The sequence below is a fragment of the Euprymna scolopes genome, chromosome 32 (assembly GCF_053919585.1).
Source record: "Euprymna scolopes isolate OS-2025 chromosome 32, ASM5391958v1, whole genome shotgun sequence".
In the NCBI taxonomy this organism is placed as follows: domain Eukaryota; kingdom Metazoa; phylum Mollusca; class Cephalopoda; order Sepiida; family Sepiolidae; genus Euprymna; species Euprymna scolopes.
The window spans coordinates 74,317,369-74,340,363 of NC_136513.1; the positions used below are offsets into that span (position 1 = coordinate 74,317,369).

General features: G+C 34.5%; 1 protein-coding gene across 1 annotated transcript in view; it reads right to left on the reverse strand.

Annotated features, from left to right (window-relative positions):
- The window catches only part of LOC145256438 (BBSome complex member BBS1-like), a 156,095-nt gene that overhangs the window by 118,834 nt on the left and 14,266 nt on the right, over positions 1-22,995 (reverse strand). The window contains exons 3-6 of the mRNA XM_080115343.1: positions 19,796-19,885; positions 13,441-13,565; positions 6,297-6,343; positions 823-940 (exon numbers count right to left, since the gene is read on the reverse strand). Of these exons, the coding sequence (XP_079971469.1) occupies positions 823-940; positions 6,297-6,343; positions 13,441-13,565; positions 19,796-19,885 (380 nt within the window). The remainder of the gene's footprint in view (positions 1-822; positions 941-6,296; positions 6,344-13,440; positions 13,566-19,795; positions 19,886-22,995) is intronic.

A 22,995-nucleotide genomic window follows, 5' to 3' on the forward strand; every position in this document is an offset into this window, starting at 1 on the left:
TAAATAATTGTAGAAGCATGGAGAACTTTAATTACAGGAAGGTGGCCAGTCAAAAAAAAAAACTTGAAAGCAAGTGATAGACAACTCTGGCCAAAAGTTTTTCAACACCATGAGACTCTCAGAGAATGAATCTTTATTTTTTTTTCTAAATTTTACATATTATTCATCCAGGGCAATGCTGATCAAGACTATACCAACTTTGTGGGTCTTTTTGTAGTTTTTGACTTATAGCTGGGCATACACACATACAACTGGCCTTCATATCATTTAGCATCACTTTTTTTCTTTGTCAAGATGTTAGATATTTTTAGATATTCCATGAACTTGATCTCTAGTTCTCAGCTTCAGTGAGTCAACTTCACTCTACAGTGCTGGTCAAAAGTTTTTCAACACCATGAAAGATTCAAGTACCAGTAGCAAAATACAATTATTTTTGCTCCACCATATTAAAATGAGAATTTTAAAAATTTTCAAGTAACAAAAAAAAATTCACATTTAGATTTTCATCAGTAGCGGGAGAGGGTTCAGCGTTATTATGTACTAACTTGGAAAGAAAATGTTGGCTAATTCTATAAGAAATCTATTATATAGAGGGGAGTTGTCTATGTGTATGTCTGCAGCTAGAGAGGAATGGTGTGGACAGAGGAGAAAGAGGGGTTTGAAGTGAGAAAGAAAAATAGAAGTTTTAATAGAAAAATGTTACACTTGGGAAATATGGGGTAGCCTGAGAGAGAGAGAGATTTTAAGGAAGCTGGCTTAAAATGTTCGTCACAAAACCAGCATATAAAACTGATTATACATGCTGATGACAGATAAACTTACCTGTTTTCGCAGAGTAAAATCTTTGAATGTTTCTACATAAGCATCAAGTAAATCTATTTCCGAAGGATTAACTTGTGTTATTTTGTATGAACGAACAGTCAACTGAACTCCTTCATTTCTGAAAGATAAACATCAATGTTTTTTAGATTAAAGTTTATCTATAAGCCAATGATCAAGAACGAAATATTTTGCTGATTATGACGTATATTCAGAATTACTTCCCTTGAACCATATTCATGTTATCTTCCCTGAATTATACTTGCAAGAAGAAGTACAAAAATAAACTCTTCAATTTTCAAGTACAAACAAAAACTTACAAAAGCAAGCAATTTAAAAATGTCATACCATGCTGATGTTGCCATCATTGATGAAGGTTTTTTTATTTATTTAAATGAATAATTGATTTTTTTATTTAAATAAATAAATCATGTTTTATTGAAATAAATAATTGATTTTCTCATTTAAATAAATAATTGACTTTTTATTTAAATAAATAACTGATTTTTCTATTTAAATAAATAATTAATTTTTTATTTAAATAAATAACTGATTTTTTTTATTTAAATAAATAATTGATTTTTTCATTTAAATAAATAATTGATTTTTTTTTAATTTAAATAAATAACTGATTTTTTTTTATTTAAATAAATAATTGATCATTCAAATAAATAATTGATTAAAATTAAATAAAATAATGGACAAGGCACATATAGGTGAGATTGCAATAACATTTTTCAAAACCTCAAAAAATATTAATTATGCTTATTTTGAGGAAGAACTTAAATAACAGTTTATCAATTGTTTTTTTTTTTTAATTATTTTCTTTCATCAAATTATTTCTTTTTAAATAGCATATTGTTAATGATATTATTCAAATTATTAACTGAACTAAAAACTGCATTAAAACTATGATATGTATTAAAGTAATGTTCAAATCTTTATAAAGTGATTGGGTGTAAATAATGAGCAAGTTGAATAATAGGAAGTCAACAATTCCCCATTACCCAACAACCATGATCGCACTTGACAACAACCGAGAAAGCTGAGCAATTCACCTCCAACTCCACATTAGAAATCACAAACTGCTCTCTCACAAATTTAGCTTCAGGGACAGAAACGACACTTAATGATCTGATAATCACCCCTTCACACTTCAAAAGTGTGTGGGCTTTATCTTATTCTGCTATACTAGCAAAGAAATGCTTTTCTAAGCTAGTTAGCTCCTGTTCTCTCCAGACACTATAAAAAATGCCTCGCCGAATCTTGCTTCCCTGATAGCTGGAAAATTACCTCTGTGATACCAGTGTTAAAACATTATGGTGAAATAGCTGACCACTCACTTATCAACCCATTAGTCTCTTCTTTCTCTCATCGTTAAAATCTTGGACACGTTAATCAGGTAATCAACCATTAGATAAACACTAAACTTCTTTTTGACTGACAGTATCTCTGACTGCATATACCATGCACTGGACAAGGCAGGGAAAGCTAGGGTGATAGCTTTCGATATATCCAAAGCATTTGACAAGGTCCGCATTAAGACTTTCTCATGAAAATTCAATTGTACAGTATTACTGGATGAATACTTAATATAATCAGATCCTTCCAGAAAAATCTAGATAGTCCTTGATGGAGATATATTCAAAACACATGACGTTAAAGCAGGTATGTTCCAGGGGTCAATTCTTGGACCTTTATGGTTCTTGATATTCATAAATGAAATCTCCGATGAAATTGTGTCTGAAATGGGTATATTTTACTGATGACACCATGCTCTGTAACATGTAACAGAGCGCAGATGCACGCATGCAAATGCTGAGATGTGTGCGAATAAGAGACTATAAAATGAGTGTGTGCACCCACTGACGAGCATGTTCGAGATCACGTTCAGAATCACGTTTTATTCAGAAAAGTATCCAGAAATAAATGTCATCGTTACAACACGAAAAAAAAAGTGATTCAATTTATTACTTGTCTTATGTTTCTTTGCACCATAGACTACATAGAACATGTGGGTCCTATGTGTAAATGTGTGTGTAACGTTAAAAACAGACACACATAGCCAAGGCAATGTTTGAAACCTCAGAACATGACCTACAGTGTATAGTGAAATGGGGGCGTATAAAAAGATGGTAACTTAGAATGCTACTAAGACAAATCTCCTTTCCTTCAACAATTACAAAGAATCTTTTCACTCACCAATTGCAATGGATAAATAACATCTAGCAGAGAATTCATCATTCAAATTCTTTGGCTCATCATTCACAACTAACATGAATTGAAACAAATACAATGAAGATGCAGTTAAGGCTGCTGCAAAGAATCTGGGCTCCCGCTACCACACTAGAAAAATACACCTGACAATATTCTATATAACTACAAAGCCACTATTAACTCATGCATAGAATATTGTTATCATATAGGGGCAATGTACCATGCATTAGTATATTTCTATTGATTCAAAAGGAACTCCGAAATATAGTGGAAGTTGTTCGGCAGCAGGCTGGTTTTTCTCAAAAACAAAATGTGGCATTCTGGATTTCCATCTCGTGTTGCCCCTGCAACGATTGAACTGCAAAGCGATACCTACAAATGCTCAAAAGCAAATGACTCTCTGTATATCCTTCAATTTCTTCCTTCACTAAAGCATAACTTTTATACCCAATTCATATTAAATGTTCATGTGGTTCTACGTTGTACACAAAGATGTAATCATCATTAAAAATGTCCTCTACAAAGGTCAGGGACCATGCAACACCCCTTCTGACAAAGGCACAAGTATAGGATAGGATATTTTATTATCTTTACATCCCATCTTAGACCTGAATCATCTTTGACACCGAGAATTGAAAGTTGAGTCTGCACATAAGTGTTCTGTTGCCTAAATCAGGGTCTAAACAAAGAGTCTCCAATCTGATAGGTCCTGCTCTATCTATCAAACTCCAACTCCTGACCAACACTGTGATGTTGCATCCTTGTTTTACATGTACATTAATGAAATGTGATCTAACAAACTCATAGCACTAGGAGTATCAGAAGCCGCCACTGAAAACTTGAATAAACATCTGACTATATTAGATTGTCTCTGTTTCGAAGCTTATAATCAATATGAAAATGTAATTTCAAACTGTAATTTTTTTTTTAATAAAATGAGGAAAGACCAAATTTTAAAATAATGAAACGTTTAATCGAAAAAATACAATATTTTTTTTTTCATTGGTTTTCTAAAAAAAAGATTTCACAAAATTCAACAATTTTTAACTGATACCAAAATCTATTAAATATATATCATTGGCAAAAAATCACTTACCTGTAAAAAAAAAAACAAGCAATGAGTGCTTCAATTATTTATTTTTAAGAATTGTCCAGATTTATATTTTATATTCCATGTATTTTTTGAATAAAAAGATTTTTTTAAAGCAAGGGTAGCAGAAAATCGCATTTTCGTAACCCGTTTTGCGCCAGTCAGTAAAATCGCTGCTGCTCGTCATTTCAAAAAGATAAAATACGGATTTGTCAAAGGGACATAATTAATGTCTCTTTTTTATTGCATGCTATTAACCAAAATTAGTATTTTCCTCCGTAGTTAAAAAAAAGCACACATTCACTTATTTTTTGCCGTTATACAAATAATCCAATGAACTGATTTTTTTTTTTACTTCTCTTAATGAAATACACAAGTTTTTGATTATTACATTTTCTTTCTACTTTACAAGTGAATTTTTGTTTTTTAAATATCTAAAAAAAGAAAACATTGAATGTAATAGAAAAAATTGTCGTCACCGTCCAGTATTTATTTGATGATATAAGCATAAAATGAGCTTTCATTTAAAAAAAAAAAAAATCAACGTGGTTTTAAAAAAAAAAGTTTTACATTTTGCACTACTTTTTTTTGTTGTTTTAAATTAGAATATTTTATTTATTGATCTTTTATTTTCAATTTGTGATATATTAAACGTTGGTGAGTAAATTAATTATATAATTTTTAATAGACATTTAAAAATGGGGGGGGGGTGAATTTAACAAAAAACGTTTGTCTAAAATATTATATTGGTTTATTGGAAAGACCATAAAATTTCACATTGACCCTGAAAATATCATAAAAATTTAATCAATAGAAAAATTTTGATAGATTTTTAAAATTTAAAAATTGAAAATTATTTAACTCGTAAAATTCAATTGATTTCATTACATAAAAAAAATGGCCGCATGAAGGTGCGCCAGCATTTTTTAAACATTTTGTAAACACTGTTTTTTAAAAAATAATATTTCTATTATTTTTTAAACAACTTTAATAGTTTATTTTGGAAGTATGTTCCATAAAGAAAATAAACAACCCACTTTAAACAGCAAAATTACAAGTTTTTTATATTTTATTCGCAGTTTTGGGTTAGGGGTGTCAAAAATTCCCTCAAAATTCTGATACACCTATTGTAGCATTGGTGTCCGTTTGACATAAATACCCTTCACAAATATGGCAAGCAGCAAAATCCCACACCTTCACTGTAGAGGTCCCCAATACTGAAGAGTCTTCTACTCTGATTGTTTCTTTCCTTGAACTGCTAGACTTTGGAATTCCTTCCTTGTCTCACCAACAACATGCAGAGGTTTAAATGTAAAGTGAACAGGCATCTTGCTTAACATGCAGAGGTTTAAATGTAAAGTGAACAGGCATCTTGCTGCACAACTCCCTACTTTGAGTGTCCCTGTAGGCATGGTCTTTAATTCACAGTAGCTACTTATATTTCAGTGACAATATTACTTTTGGAGATGAAATGAGTAAAAAAAACTATAAATAAATAAAATAATTTCTATAAATGCCTATCTTTTAATACATGAATATTTTGAGCCATCTAATATGTGATAATCCAGCATCTGGAGGCAAGTCAAAGATTATCAACTTAAATGGTGCATGGTCTATCGGATCTGCCCTATGAAAGATGATTCAAAAAAGCTTAATCTTTTCTCCCATGAGTGCCAACGATTATGCAGTGATTTCGTTTTTACCTAGACAAAATACTGTTAGAAATTCACTCAATATATGTTACCGTGACATAACTTGACATATATTCAGTGGTTTTTAATAGTATTTTGTCTATTTTATTATTTATAACACCTTTTCCCGAACTTACCGTGTTAAAGAGAGAGTTAGGCGCCATTTTGAATTTTCCAATACATCGGTAAACACTGTATGCTTTTCGAGCTGAATAAACATGTTAAATTGAATAAAAACACGAAAATTATATCCAGTTTGGTAGAAAAGTAACTTATCTTGCCTTTGATAACATTTATTTGTTATATATCTGTTTTTTGACAACTTTTTTGAATCTATGTGTACAGTAATACAAACCCTTTTTTCTTGTTGTGGCATATTTGATTAAATGTTAACAACAAGGTTAAAACAGAATTTGTGCCATGCAACCCATACAAATTTTTTTTCTTAATGAGACAAAATTGAAAAATAGAAAACTTACTTCAAGTTTTCAAGCATTTCACGCAAAGCGGTAGAATTAATTTTCCCCTAGAATACAAAAAAAAATATGTAATCAACAAAAGACAAAAATCCAATGACCATTTACTAAAAACTAGTAATGCTGTATATGTCTTCAAATGCCCTAAAAAACAATACATATATTGGCATGACTAGAATTAGTATTTATTGCCAGCTTACATGTCACCTAATATTCCCCTAATAGACTGATCTACCAACATCTAGTAGCACATGAGACCCTAAAATGAATTCAGAAACATTAATAAAAAATGCTGTCTCAAATTGCAAATTGTGCCTCAAAGTTTTACTCATTTGAGTAAACAAACCAACTATCAATGCTTTTGAAATGATTTTAATCGACTTTCTCAATAAATTCGTCAATTGTAAATGAAAATATAAAAATCCAAGCAAAATCATTACAAAAACCATATTGATTATCATATCATTTAAATTGTTGGTACTGATCCAAAACCTGACTCAAGGTTGTGTCTGCATCTTCCAGTATTTATGGTAAGTTACCGGAAAAATAGCATGAAAAAACTGGCACAATTAGCAATCAGTTGTCAGCAGACAATTTTTTTTTTTATTTTTATGTTTTTTTTTTTATTCAATTTTCACCCCAAACAAGGCACAGTGCCACTTTGAAGCAGGGGGATACTATCAGGGACTTAATTAGCGGGGTCATTATGAAGGGAGATGAGTAGAAAGATGTTTGTTGACATTACACTTGAACTTCTGCATATCGTTGCAGTTGGGAAAGCAGAATCCCGGAAGGGAGTTCCAAAGACCCGCAGTTCTGGGGAAGAAACTATTGGAGTAAAAGGCTTTCTTGCACCTAGGGATCTCTACTGTAAAGGGATGAGACTTAGTAGCTTGTCGGGTTTGTCGGGGGTAGTTACGTCAGGGAGGTACAAGTGTTTGCAGTTCGTCGGAGCATTCACCATTGAAGTATTTGTAGAACAGGCAGAGGGATGCAACATCTCGTCAATGGGACAGAGGCTGAAGCCTAGATGACAGTTCAGGACCTATCAGGTTGGCGACTCTCTTTTGAACCCTGTCCAGGAGCGAGAGACAAGAAGCAGATGCATCAGCCCAGATGTGACAACAGTACTCCATACATGGGCGAATGGTTGCCTTATAGAGGTATAGGATACTGTCAGGCGTAAGTAGTTTTCTAGCACGGTAGAGGGAGCCAACCTTCCTTGCAGCAGCCTTGGCAATGCTCTCAATGTATCTATTCCAGTTCATATTCCCTGTAAACGTTAGGCCGAGGAGTTTAAAAGAAGTACTTTCAGGTAATGTGTTCTTGGCCATTGCTATTGGTGGTAGAGAAGGTTTCTTGTAGTTATTGAAGGAAACAAGCTTAGTCTTAGCAGCATTGAATGTGACCAACCATTTTTGTCCCCATTCCACTACGGATTGGAGGTCATCCTCTAGTGTTTTTGCCATTTCCTTGGATATGTGTTCATTTGTTTTCCCCTCATATCTGTTATAGAGAGTGGTGTCATTGGCAAATATACCCATCTCTGAAACAATTTTATCAGGGAGGTCGTTTATGAATATCAGGAATAATAGAGGTCCAAGGATAGACCCCTGAGGTACTCCCGCATTTATGTCGTATTGTTTGGATGTACGACCGTCGAGGACAACTTTAATTTTTCTATTACTTAAGAAGGATTTAATTACATTATGAATTCTTCCAGTGATTCCATATGATCTAATTTTCCTTAGAAGACCATCCTGCCATACCTGTCAAAAGCCTTAGATATATCGAGGGCCACCGCTCTACCCTCCCCTGTTTTATCCAATGAACGGTATATACGTTCAGAAACTACAGTTAAGATATCTGCTGTTGAACGGGCTTGCCTGAATCCATATTGTTTGTCAGTCAGGAGTTTAGCAGCTGTTAGGTGCTGGACTAGGGCTTGATTAACTAAGGACTCAAATATTTTGGCGAAAAGCGGGAGGAGGCTAATGGGGCGATAATTTAGTGGGTCAGTTCTTTCACCAGAATTCTTGAAGACTGGTACCACAGAGGCGGTTTTCCAGCAGTCGGGAAAACAAGATTCGTTAAGGCATTTATTGTAAAGTTTGGACAGAACTGGAGCAACCTCGGCAGAGCATTTTTTTAATAGTACAGCCGGGATGAGATCTGGTCCACACGCTTTTGAGGTGTCTAGGTTTTTTATAATAGCATGTACCTGAGAAGGGGTGATTTTCAAATCGTCTAGTGAGGCGTCTGTTCGAATTTTTTCATCAATAAAAAAAAAAAATCACTTATCTGATACTATTCTTTAAAAAATTTGTTTTCAATCATAGTTGTTTCTATGAAGAAAAAATTGTTTACATTGTCACAAAAAAATTTTTTTGTTGTTTCCATGTTTTTATCTATCTATACTCCTATAAATTCGTTTTTCTGTTGTGTGTATTGATATTCATATTAAGAACCCTCTTTTCTATTTATTTAAAAAGAAAATACAATTTTCTTATATATGGATTGGGGAATTGCATTCACTAGCAAAAGATCTAGCTAATTTGCATATTCTTTTGGGTTTTAGCCCGGAAAAATCGGCGCAAAAGTCTGAAAATTAAAAAAAATGAAATTTGCCAGGTGAAGGTCAAATGCCGGCATTACGAATGCATAACATAGTAGCTATTGGTTCATGTTTTAATTTTTAGCCTTGCAGTAAACATGTTTTCATAGCCCAGTCATTGACGACAGAGGCAAAATAAATCGTAAGCTGAACGTTTTGGTTTCAATTTTCGGTGGTGGCGCATGAGTCTTTTTTATACTTTTTAAATCATTACTATATATTGCATCCAATCTAACTATCTATCTATATATCTATATATATATATATAAAAGTGAAAATGTCTGTCTGTCTTTTCTCTATGGTAGTTTAGGAAGACTATTATACAGAAAGGCATTACTTTACATATTCACACTTTTTAATATATACATATGCACATAAAGTTATGGACAGTACATAGGGCCTGAGTAAAGCCGGGCGAAACTGCTAATCTATATATCTATAAAAGTAAACGCGTCTGTGTATCTGTCTGTCTGTGTATCTGTGTGTCTGTCTGTGTGTGTACATTTCCCTATGCAATAACTCTGTCAATTTTTAGTCTACAGACTCGAAATTTGATATACAGGGTACTAAGATTTTGGAAAATCGATGTGATCGATTTTCGGCCAGAAATTTGGCAATTAAGAGGTCAAAGTTCAACGATTTGACCTTTGAGAACTCTACCTAACTCCTCTGACAATTTTCGGTCTAAACACTTGAAATTTCAGATATAGGTTCCTTGGACATGGATCTAACTTAATAACTTGATTTGAACCCAAAATAATAAATTTTAAGGGGTCATAATAGGGGTCAAAGTTAAAAAAATTAACCGCTTTTTTTTTTTTTGCTCAACATACACTTCCAAATACCCGGGCAACACCAGGCACTCATACTAGTATATCTATAAAAGTGAACGTGTCTCTGTGTTTGTGTGTCTGTCTGTGCACATTTCCCTATGCAATAACTCTGTCAATTTTTAGTCTACAGATTCGAAATTTAATATACAGGGTACTGAGATTTGGTAAAAATCTTTGTAATCGGTTTTCGGACAGAAATTTGGCTGTTAAGGAGTCAAAGTTCAACAATTTGACCTTTGAGAACTCTACCAAACTCTTCCACCAATTTGAGGTATAAACACTTGAAATTTTGGATATAGGTTCCTTGGACATGGATCTTACTTGATAACTTGATTTGAGTCCCAAACAATAAATGTAAAGGGGTTATAATAGGGGTCAAAGTTTTAAAAAAAATTGACTGCTTCGGTCTTTACCAAATTACTCAGACAATTTCTGGTCTAAGTATTTTAAATTTTACATAAAGGGTATTTAGAGATAGGGCAAGCTTTTTAATCGGTTTAGGTCAAAAATTTGAGTTACTAATATAAAAATGTATGTATGTATGTTTGCATGTCTGCCTAAAAGTTTCGACAAAGGCGATGGATTTTTACAAGATCAGTATCATTTTGAAGTTCGACCTTTCAGACAACAAATATTGAAAAATTGGCTAAAAACATTAATATCTTCACCTCCAACTGGGCACTTTTTACAGTGGTGGTGGGGGGGGGTCGCTTTTTCCACCGATATTTTTGAAAGTCATCCTCTCCTTTCGATTGTCTAGCCTTAATAAAACATATGTCACTTCCGGTTTGGCGGTGGTCGTAACAGCAAAGATGTCAGGTTTTTTCCCGTTATTTACCTCCTTTGCCGTACGGGTTCGAGCCTGCCTTCCTACGACCACTTTTTAAAAAAAAATTTTTTTTGCTCAACACACACCTCCAAACACCCGGGCAACGCCAGGCTGAAATGTTAGTATATCTATAAAAGTGAAAATGTGTGTGTGTGTGTGTGTGTGTGTATATTTCCCTACCAAACTACTCTGTCAATTTTCAGTCTACAGATTCGAGATTTGACATAAATGGTATTGAGATTTGGGAAAATCTTTTTAATCGGTTTTCGGCCAGAAATTTAGCTGTCAAGGGGTCAAAGTTCAACGATTTGACCTTTGAAAACTCTACCAAACTCTTCCACCAATTTTGAGTCTAAACACTTGAAATTTTAGATGTAGGTTTCTTGGACATGGGTCAAACTTTTTAATTAGATTTGAGCCCAAAACAATAAATGTTAAGGGGTCAAAATTAGGGTCAAAGTTAAAAAAAAAATTGAACTCTGCGGTCTCTACTAAATTACTCAGCCAATTTTTTATCTAAACATTTGAAATTTTACATAAAGTGTATTCAGACATAGTGCAAGCTTTTTAATCAGATTTTTGCTGAAAATTTGGTTGCCAAGAGGTCACAGTTCAAAAGATTTGACCTTTGTGGTCTCTAGCAAACAATTCAGCAAATTTTGGGTCTAAACATTTGAAATTTTACATAAAGGGTATTCAGAGATGCAGCAAGCTTTTTAATCAGTTTTGGGTGAAAATTTGGCTGCCAATAGGTGAAAGTTAAAAGAATTGACCTTTGCAGACTCTACCAAACTCCTCCACTAATTTTGGGTCCAACACTTGAAATTTTAGATGTAGCTTACCTGGACATGAGTCAAACTTTTTAATATATACATACCTATGCACATAAAGTTATGAACAGTACATAGGGCCCGAGCAAAGTCGGGCTGAACTGCTAGTCTGTAAAAAAAATATTTCTTTGAAAGATTTATTAAAAAAAATATTGTTAATATTCTTTTCTTGAAAAAAATGAAAATATTTCTTTCATAAAATTAAACATACAGTAAATTTTATTGTGTTAAAGTTTTGTTTTCAGCGTTTTAAATTTATTATCTGACAGTGTTTGCACTGGCTTTTTCTTGCAATTTTTCCGGCTGTTTACTGTACACTGCCAGAAGATGCCAATGTATCCTTGGGTCAGGTTCTGAATCGGTATCAAATTATTAATTGAACCAAATTATTATAAAACTACAATTAATTGTGTTAAGATAAAGCTGTTTTATTCTCTACAAGAATTATTCACCCTGTGTTCCCAATGTGAACATATAGTGTTGATCGGAAATAATTTCAAACACAATTTTTTCCTTGCAAGAAAAGTTTAAAATAATATTTGCAATATTAAATGAAATAAAAAACAAATATTAACATGGTGGTGTTTTATTTAAAAAGGAAAGTATTTGTTGCTGCTATTTTTTACAAACAGCGGTAAAATAGCCCTTAATCAGTTGAAACGATTTTAATTCTTTTAAATATACCAAAAGAAATATAATATATTTGGATTCTTTAAACTACTGTTCTCATCTTGAATGTTATTTGCACAATGTTTCAATTGATATGACTTCTGACCTTCCTCAGGCGTATCTTGTGAAACTTGGAAATCTTTTTGTCAAACTCCGGAATCTGCATGGAATTTAAAATGGAAACCTTGATCCACAGGGGTAGCAAAAATAAATGGTTCTGTTTAAAATTTCATGCAGATTCTCAAGTTCAACAAAATATATCTGAAGAAGGTCGGAAGTTGCATCAATTGAAACCTTGTAAACAAAAAGTACAGTAAAGATGAAAACATTAGTCCCAAGAATCCAAATGATACAAATTATCAATCCTCAAAAATTCAAAAACTTTTTTAATACATTTTTAACTAACATATTATTTTATTTTATTTTTGTTTTATGAAATGAAGAAAATTCATTAAAAAATAAAAAATAATTTTTTTGTTCTAACATATTTCAATATTTTATGGACCTAACCATCGTTGATAGCGTGTTTTTTGTTTTTGCATGACGCAATTTGTAGGTTCAAACTGTGCACATTAATTTCTTAGTTTTTTTGTTTTTTATTAACTGCAAAGAATTTTATAAAACTTGAAAAATTACGTTTTTTGGGGTTTTTTTTTTTGCATGACGTGGTCTGTAGGTTCAAACCCTGCACATAAATTTTTCAATGTTTTTTTTCGTTGACTGAAAAGAAGTTTATATAAAATAATTTTATAAAAGAAACAGTAGGTTCTCTAGAGTGTAATGTAGAATAACATATATTTTGGACTAAGTCACTGCATGGAGGCATGTGAAGCTTCCTTCTGGGAGATTTCACGGATTTCGATGGCAATAAAAATATAGGAGTGTGAAATATTCATTGATCCTCATTCAATCTCGGGCAATCTCGGGTCTCCCTGCTAGTTTCATATAAATTTAAAGACAATAAAAAAGAAAATACTATATTCATTAAAGTCAAATAAAAAATTATTATTCACTGATAATTATAAAATAAATGTGGAGCAAGACAACAATCTATCATTTCTTAAATAAATATATATATATATATATATATATATATATATATACATATATATAAGTCAATATTTGTTTATTAAAATTTTACTTCCGGTTGAATCATAAACAAAACACTCTGCACATTTATAACTTTGCTTTTGCAGATTTTTAATTAAAAAACATTTATTTACAAACATAAAAATGTAAAATTCGAAAATACTTAGTTTAATTTACAAAATATTAGGTGATCTTGCATATTTATTGATCTAAACATTTCGAAATTCATCAAAAATAAACTGCATTATTTAATCTGAAGATCCTGAGGAAAATGCTGACTCACATCTTTAACTTGTGTCCACAATTCCTGTTCTGAAGCATTGATTTCCAGGCTTGGCATTGAAAACTTGTAGTAAGGACGCAAGTTCTTGTAAACATAAATGAAAGGACCAGAACACACTGCAATAGCTGAAACAAGGAAAAAGAAAAAATGCGTGAAGAAACGCACTCAGTGCAGAGTTCGGGTTTCAGCCAACAATATTTCTCCACTAACATCATCTGTGTTACAATGTTAAATATTACTTAGTCATAACATTGTGTCCCCATGTGCTCTCAACAACATTTGTTGACCCAAATGCTGTTTCCGTGGTCTCTTTCATTCTTTCTGCTGGTTCAAGCCTGCCTGCCTACTACCATTTTTTTTCTCTCTTCACCCAAACTGCCTACTGTTGTTTCGCCTCCCCCCACCAGCTACTACCAATTTATTTTTTACTCCCCACCTCTAGGGTTCCTTACTTGACCCAGGCAATGCCAGGGAATCCATCTACTATATCATTTTTTTTAAAAACACCTTTTAATTTCACCCACACCCCCTCTGAGGTTCCTTACTACACCTCTGCACACCTGAGCAATGCCGGGTATCCCCGCTAGTCTATTATCTATTATATAAAGGACAGTCATTTGTTTGTTTGTATATTGTCTTTTTTCTAAATTCATCTGGCCAAAGTTGAGTTGGCAATTTTCTTGCAAGAACAGGTGCAGTGACAAAAAAGACTGTTTAATTGCTGAAATTTTTTTTCTTTTATTGAGCCATCATTTGCTTCCCTCTCTTATTACGACTAATATATCTATTTTTTTTTTTTACATGGAAGTCACCACTTATCAAGGCCCGGAGGCCATTCAGGGATAAGGGTTATTGTGTGTATAGTAATCAATGGGATAATATCGTAGTAATCGCTAGTAATGGAGATTTGATAAAGTGTCTTACTTAAGGGAGCAGTTCATCAGGAACTTGTTTATGTTGGACTTGAAGACATCCAAGTTGTAGTCAGGTGGGAAACAGGCAAACAGAAGAGAATTCTACAGGCGTGAACTTCTAAGAAAGAAGCTTTGTTCATAGAATCTACGTTTTGATTTAGGCACAGATAAAGAGAGGAGAAAATTACTGGCAGTGGTTTCAACTAGACGAGTGTTTTTTTTTAAAGATTTGCGAGTGGGGACCAGAGATTGGAGCTCAGACGAGCATTTCCCATGGAAATAATGATAAAACAACGACAGGCTCGCAATGTCCCTTCTGTGAGAGAGAGGTTGCAGGGAAGAGAAAAAGGCATCTCCCACTAGGCTACAAAGTTTATTTTATACTCTATCAAGGCAGGATAGGCTGTTTTTAGCAGCTCCTGCTCAGATATGGCAGCAGTACTCCATCCTTGGACGTACTTGGCTTTTATATAGATAGAGAATTGAATAAGCAGTGAGATATCTACTGGAGCGGTAGAAGGAAGAAGGATCCCACCATTTTTTCAGCGGCCTTGGCAACAGATTTGATGTACGTGTTCCATTTCAGATCAGGAATAAAGGTCAATCCCAGAAGCTTGTCAAAACATGGAGCCTCCCCAAGACGAGAGCCATCTATTTCAATTGATGCCAGATGGGGATCAGAGCATTGATGATGTAAAGATAGAAGCTTGGTTTTAGATGCATTAAAAGTAACCAGCCATCTCTTCCCCATTGTACCACGCGCTCAAGATCAAAGGAGAGAGAATCAGAGAGAACTTTGTCATTTAAGGCCTTTGATGTGTTGCCATAGATGGTCGTGTCATCAGCATAGATGTCAACGAATGATTTAAGTATGTGTTTTGGGAGATCATTACTGTAGATCAGGAAGATAGTTAGGCCAAGGATGGATCCTTGAGGGACACCAGCATTAATACTATGGGCTTCTGATTTCTGCCCATCAACTACTACTCTTATGAGCCTATCAGAGAAAAATGATTTAATAATTGAGAAAACATTTCCAGTTATACCGTAGCTGGAAATCTTGTGAAGTAGGCCTCTATGCCATACCTTATCAAAGGCCTTTGATATGTCAAGAGCAACTGCCCTAGAAAGGAAGCCTTTGTCAAGAGATTCATTAATCCTATGAGATATAACTGTAAGCACATCTGCTGTAGATCTAGCAGAACGGAAACCATAATGCATGTCACTAAGAAGGTTATTTCTGTTGAGGTGGTTGACTACTTCTTTATTTAATATGGATTCCAGCAACTTACTCATGACACACAGGAGACTTATTGGTCTGTACTGAGAGGGAGATGACTTATCACCTGAATTCTTAAATACAGGGCATACTGATGAGATTTTCCAGGGTGTTGGGAAGCAATTCTCCTTAAGACAATGCTTAAACAGTTTTGTAAGTATGGGGGCAAGTTCTGGTTGAAGGTTTTTCAACATTATAATTGGAATGCCGTCAGGGCCAGTTGCTTTATTGGAATCAAGGTTCTTGATTAGCTTGGCGACATCACGCACAGATATTTGTATGTTGCATAGCATGTTGTCTATTATAGGAGGAAATACAGGGAGTTGATGGCCTTTGTCGCATAGGGTAGAATTAGCTGCAAAGTTTTTGTCTGATGCTGACGAGATGACCTCAGGTCCATTGATAATGGTTGAGATAGAATGCACGCTTCTGTTCAGGATCTTGTTTGCTATATGCCAAAACTGGTGGGAACCAAGCCGCTGCTCAGCTACTTTGGATTTAACAGACTGAGCATATAGCTCTCTTGCATTTTTTATTACTCTTTTACAGTGGTTGCTGGCAGTCCTGAAAGCAGTTTTAGTCTCAGTACATCTATTATGTTGGTAGCTATGGAAAAAGTGGTTTCTGTGTGCGATGGCAGCAGCACATTTTGGGGACAACCATGGCTGGCTATTAGGTTTTTGTTGGAATTTTTTGGATGGTATGAATCGGTCTATACCTACAATTAACCATTCAGTCAGGTCTGATACTAATTTAATAACTTTCTTTTCTTCTCCAAAACAGAGAAAGTTGTAAATCAATTTCCTTTCTCCCCCTCCCTCTCTCTTGACTACATTAAATTAACTTTTCCTGCTTATAGTCAGGATTGTTTTTTTTCTTTTTGAGTTTCAGTTTCATCTCAACAAACGGGACAATAATGACATGATATGAGCCCTTTTGATTAATGATTATCTTCTTCTCAGATAAAGTGGAAGCTCCATCTCCTTTTTTCATGTTAAGAATGGCTTTCTTGTCCACTTGACCATATCTAATTATCCAATCAAATGGACAACTAAAACCGGAAGTCAAAAAGAGTAGACAATCTTGACTATAACCATGTTCTTAAAAATAATAATTAGTTCTAAGTGACCGCTTTGTGGAGATTGAAAGTCCAATCTGATACTAATTAAGAATGAGACAAAATTTACTTAAGAATTTTACCCAGTCATGGCTGATGGAACGAGAACAATCTATCGCCGTTCAACTCTTCTAGAGACCCTTACTCTAAGAGGGGTGAAATTTAGCAGCTAGTCAGGTGGATCAGAGATATTTTTGTTTAATAGATACAAGTGCAATAAATTAATCAGAACAAATTTTGTAGAAATACTTATAAAACAAGCAAAGATAGACAACTCTGTAGGGATGCAACAGGGTTTGGAGGTTTGCAGACAGTGGAAGAAAACCTTTTCTTTTATTATTATTATTATTATTATTATTATTATTATTATCATAGTATCATTATAGTATTTATTAGTTAATATAATAACTTTCCTTTCTTTTCTCTTTTTATAATCTCTGAAAGTATCCAGTGAAATCAGACATGTAAATCAATTTCCTTTCTCTCCCTCTCCCTCTTCTCTCCACCAAATCAACTTTTATGTGTAACAGAGAATGCCAAGTTCACTCATGGTGCTATTAAATAGGTAGAACAGAATCAATTATCTATCTATCTAGCTAGCTAGCTAGCTCAATCTATTTATCTATCTATCTCGATTTATTTATCTATCTATCTATCTAGCTAGCTAGCTCTATCTATCTATCTATCTCGAACTATCTATCTATATATCTATCTATCTATCTATCTATCTATCACGATCTATCTATCTATCTATCTATCACAATCTATCTATCTATCTATCTATCTAATCGGATCTATGTGTGAGTCACATGATCAGGTTAGCTAGAGATCAGAGGAGTTGGAACTTGGGATTGAAGCAGAGCGGTTGAGCTTTACGGTTGTCTCTCCTCCCCTCTTGGGAGAGAGTGAAAAGTCTCGAAATGTAGACTATTAAGACCACAAGCAAAGAAACTCACTTTCTATTCTTCTGCGTTACATCCTGGAAAGTGAAATAAAAATAAATATGAAAAACAATCATCGTCTTGGAGTCAATGTCTTTCGTCCAAAAGGTTCCAGCCCCCTCCAAGAACAAGATGAAGTCAGGATGGACCAGGTTCAGTGAGCAGAGAAGATAAAGTTATGTTGAAGATACACAAATATGACACACACATGCACGCATATGGACATTAGACCATCACGAAACATAAAATGGGTTCAGAATATGAAGAACCACTATTAGACATTTAGTAACACATTTAGGACACGTCACAAACATGAAACGAAACGTATACACCCGTTTACATGAGTGCCATTCATGTTAGATGATGTAACATGACTCATTTTGGTGCGTTTTTTGATACTGCCATTATGCAACGATGGAACCCATCTTTCATTAATCTGTCAGAAATACCTCACCTATCTATGCATTGTTTCCAGTGGTCCTGGACTTCTCCTTGCCACTGGACTCAAGCAGCGCCAATTCAGGAGAGATGTGGTTGGAGATTGCGCAACCCTTGCCTCACAATTATACATGAAGCTGCCCCTATAGAAGGTATCTTTTGTCTTTCGGGATTGAATGAAGGCATCGAAACCTTTGTGACCCCCTCCTGCTTTTATCAGCTGGTCTTTTCACACCAGTGTTGGGAATCAGAGCTTTGCTTGTTTCAATAATAATTTATGAGAATCCACCAGCAAAGTTGGCCAATTTTGCTGGTGGATCTATAATATTGCGACACAAATGCAAACAGATAATATTTGTAGCTAGTAAAACACCATCCCCAAGATTTGGAAACATTTCAGTTTAAAGATTTAGTTTGTAGTCTCATCGAGATGCAGTTCAGACGAATGCTAGAAAGCAAATGTCTCGAATCGCTACCCTCTTTCTTTCTGCACTTTGTTGAGATTCACTCTCCTCTTCACATTCAAAAGCAAGTCAATTTTATTCGGCCTACTCTTTTCATCTCGAGTGTTATTTTGAAAACGTTCCAGCTAATGCAATCGCTGACCTTTTTCAGGTGCATCTTGTCTAACTACGAGATGTTTTTGTTGAACTCAATAATCTGCACAGAATATGAAACATTTCAAACGGAACTCTTTATTTAATCCACAAGGGTAGCATATTCTGCTTCTGCAAGGGGCGTTCTAAAAGTAATGCCTCCTATTTTTCATTCTACTTGAATGGATGAGAGGGAATTGCAAATTGCATTGCTATGATGGCTGAACTTATGCATTCATAACCTGAAAGTTTCATCTTTCTGTTGCAGCTATTGATGGTGAGAGACTCTAAGAACTCAATGCTTGTCATGGGCGTACATCAGAAACAGAGACACGTCATTAGATTACTGATAAAAATACATTGAGAATGATGACTATGCAAAAAAAAAAAGGTCGCTCGTTTAATGGTACCATTCCTGTGTTTGTAGCGCTTTAACTTTTAGAGTTAAAAAATAGGAGGCTTTACTTTTGGCATGACCCTTATATCGCAAAGTGCATTCCGAACGCCCATGCACAGCCATCATTAATCACTGGCAAAACTGCATGAAGAATGTTTGTGACTATGTAGAAAAATAAATTATGGAACAGAAAAGGGCACTTGTTTTAATGGTACCACTCCCGTCTTTGCAGTTACTTAGAATTTTACTTAGTCACAGCTTCTTTCAAAGTTAAGATCATTGTGAGGATAACATTCAAGATGAGAACAGTAGTCTAAATAATACAAATTATGCCTTCTTTCTTTGCTTCATTGGGATTTGCTCTCCTTTTCACTTTCAGAAGCAAGTTAGTATTCACAGGAACATGTTAAATCAAAGTATTTACAATTAATGAAAATCGTTTCAACCCAAAAAGTAGCATACCTATTTTAAATTAACGAAGCTTACAAAAATCATAACCACATCAACAAAACTGCAATAACACTGAGATGCAATTCACAGAAACACTAAAAAGCAAATGGCTCGAATTGCTACTCTCTTTCTTTCTCTGCTTCATTGGAATTCACTCTCTTCTTCACTTCCAAAAGCAATGTTCAAGCAAGCATCTGCAGCATTAGTCAATAATAAGACTTACCTGGCGTCCTTGGTTCATGAGTGTCCATATAAAATGAAACAACTCCATTTGGAAGATCTTGTAAAGACCTATCGTGTATTAGACTCACGCCTGACAAAAAAAAAAGACAAAACGAAAATAATAATTTGCGTAATAAATCACAGAAATACAACAGATTATATCAAACAAACTGAAAAAAATTCCTGAACATTGCTTTTAAGATACAAATGAAGCAAAACAAACTCAATACAGATCACTGATTTAATCACACTTCAATACTAAAGCTGGTCTTAAATGCTGCTGTTAACTCTAACACAAGTTTAAGCATTTCTGTACATTGCTTGAACAATCTTTACCAACCAGTTGTTTGCTTCTAATTTATGCAAAGCCCACCAAATATACTTGGCACTTTGTCAAAAGTTAGTGCGGCCAGAATGTGTCATCTACATCTACATCACTGAAAGCTGAAGAAACACATTGCATCCCAATTGACAATATAATGACCTTCAGCGTAGAAATTACATATTTTGTGATGAGATCTAATATATATTGACTGACTTTTATTCCTGATCTGAAATGGAACATGTACATCAAATCCGCTGCCAAGGCTGATGGAAAATGGTCAGACCATTCTACTGTTCCAGTAGATATCTCACTGCTGATGCAATTCTCTACCTATATAAGAGCCAAGTACATCCAAAGAGTGAGTGCTGTTGCCACATTTGAGCAAGAGTTCCTAAAAGCAGTTTATCCTGCCTTGACAGAGTTCAAAATAGACAGTAGCCTAGTGGGGGATTCCCTTTTCTCTTCCCTGCAACCTCTTTCCCACAGAAGAGATGTTGCGAGTCTGTCTTTGATTTATCGTTATTTTCATGGCAAATGTTCATTTGAGCGTCAACCTATGGTGTCAGATCACCAAAGTTAAGCAATGATGAATACTAGTTGCTGTATATATTGCGTCAGAACGTGGAAACTTCCAGGTTAGTATCTGGGGTGGGGGCACATTAAAAACCACTGGAAGAGTTTTCATTAAGATATGCATCTAGGAGAAGGAAAACTCTTATGTAAAACCTGAGGACTTTTGTCTGCTCCATTTTGTGGTAACCATTTGCACCGCCTGAGGTCAACAGTGGTTTCAAAAAGAGTGGATCATCCTACACATTCCTTCACTGCCGCAAACAAATCATCTGCATGGATTTCGGACAACTTAATTGCCTGAACCTTATACCTTGGGATTCCACGCAAGAGTCCATATACACGCATAATTATTTTCATTATTTAAAAGAAAAAAATGAGCACATCTTTTTCAATAGAAAAGATACACAACATATATCTATCTGCACTGATATGTATGATAAGAAATAATTTGGTTTCTATTATACGGCATATCAACCCTTTTGGTGTGATTTGATGCTGAAACCCATTTTAAGAATTCATTTTTATGATTTTGCAGCTTATTATACGGAAGTTATTTAATGGCAAAACTTCATTCTTATTGTGAATTATTCATTCATCATTCTATTTGGTTTAACATAGCATGTATTGGACGGCTTTAAGAGACTGACTTCCATTCCACACTAACCTATCCCCGGCCAGGTTTTTATTTATCTATTTTTCCCGTTGTTTCATTTTTATCAAACTAGACCTAGTATCTAAACTGTTTTACATCTATCCACCCAGGAACTCTCATTTATTCTTTCAATGTGACCATACCATCTGAGTCTACTCTTTTGCACACATTTCCCTATACTGTCCAGGTTCAATCTTCTGCTGAACTCATTAGATTTAAGCATGTCTTTAAGACATACATTAAATCCATTGCTCTTTCTGTCTCTCCTAAAGTAGGTTCTCTCTACCGCTGTTAACACTTTCTCACAGCTGAGAATATTCTCTATATCTCGAAATCTATTATCAGACCATGTATGGAGTATTGTTGTCATATTTGGATTTGTAAATGTTTGTCCTATTTCAGGGCTCTTGATAAGGTGCAGAAGCATATCTGCAATTTAATTGGATTCATTCTGTTCTTCTCTGCAAACTCTCTCTCTCTCTCACAGACGTGATGTTGCTAGTCTCAGTCTTTTTTATATATACTATTATGTCATGTGCTCTTCAGGATTGTCTGATTTATTTCTTGCTTCTTTTGTTCCAGCTCATTTAATTCATTGGTCCATTGGTCTTCATTAATTTGCTGTTTTCATACTTCATTCTAATACAGCTTCTTTTTCCAGCAGCTTTATTTCCCAGAACCAAAAGCTTGTGGAACTGTCTTCCTACTGTTTATGTGATAAGCATCTTTCATTGTTAGCTCCTTATATCAAGTGCCTTCATGCTTTGTTTGGAGTGATTTTCATTAAAACAAGTGAAGCATGCATGGTCCCCCGTGAGTGCACAGTGAACGAGGCATAAAAAAAATGACTAGGTTCAACACCATCACCCCACCCCCCATTTAGCCCCCAAAAGTCCCCAGGGGATGTCAAATCCTGGTGAAAATGAACAAACGATGCAGTTTTGGGCTTTAACATATGTAAATTTGAGTTCTGCACCATGCAAAAAAAAAAAAAATGACTAAGTCCATCATTTGCCCCTCGCCACCATTTAGCTCCAAAAAGTCCCGAAGGCTTTAACATATTTTAATTTGAGTTCAACACCATGAAAAACTACTAAATAGACTTACACAGAAAATTTTGGACAAATATGGTAAAATATTCCCTAAAAAGGAGTATTTTTATTAGCCCTAAAAGAGCCCCTGGGGCACACCCACGAGTTATCGTGAAGTATAGGCAAAAAAAATTATATAGAAATCAGTTAGTTACAAGTTTTCAGAAAGTTTTATAAAAATTCAAGGCATCATTTTTTTAATAAGCACAAAAGTGTCAATTTTAGCCATTTTAACCTGAAAGGCACACCTGGTAAGGAGGGGGGGGGGCAAGCAGAGTTTTCCCAGAAAATCTGTTATGTTACTTTTTTACTCTTATCATGTTTAATGTTTGTGCAAAATTTCAAAAAATTCCAAGGCATAGTTATTGAGAAAAGTGCGGATAGACAAACGGATGAACAGACAAGAGTGAATTTACAGGTCCATCCTCCTTTCGTTGGGGGACCAAAACGACATATTACACATCCATTGTATCATTCTGTCCTTGAAACGTAACTGATCCTGAGCATGAATATTGCTTTAAGTGCTGTGAGTGTCATAGTGATCAAAATTGCTAAAAGAG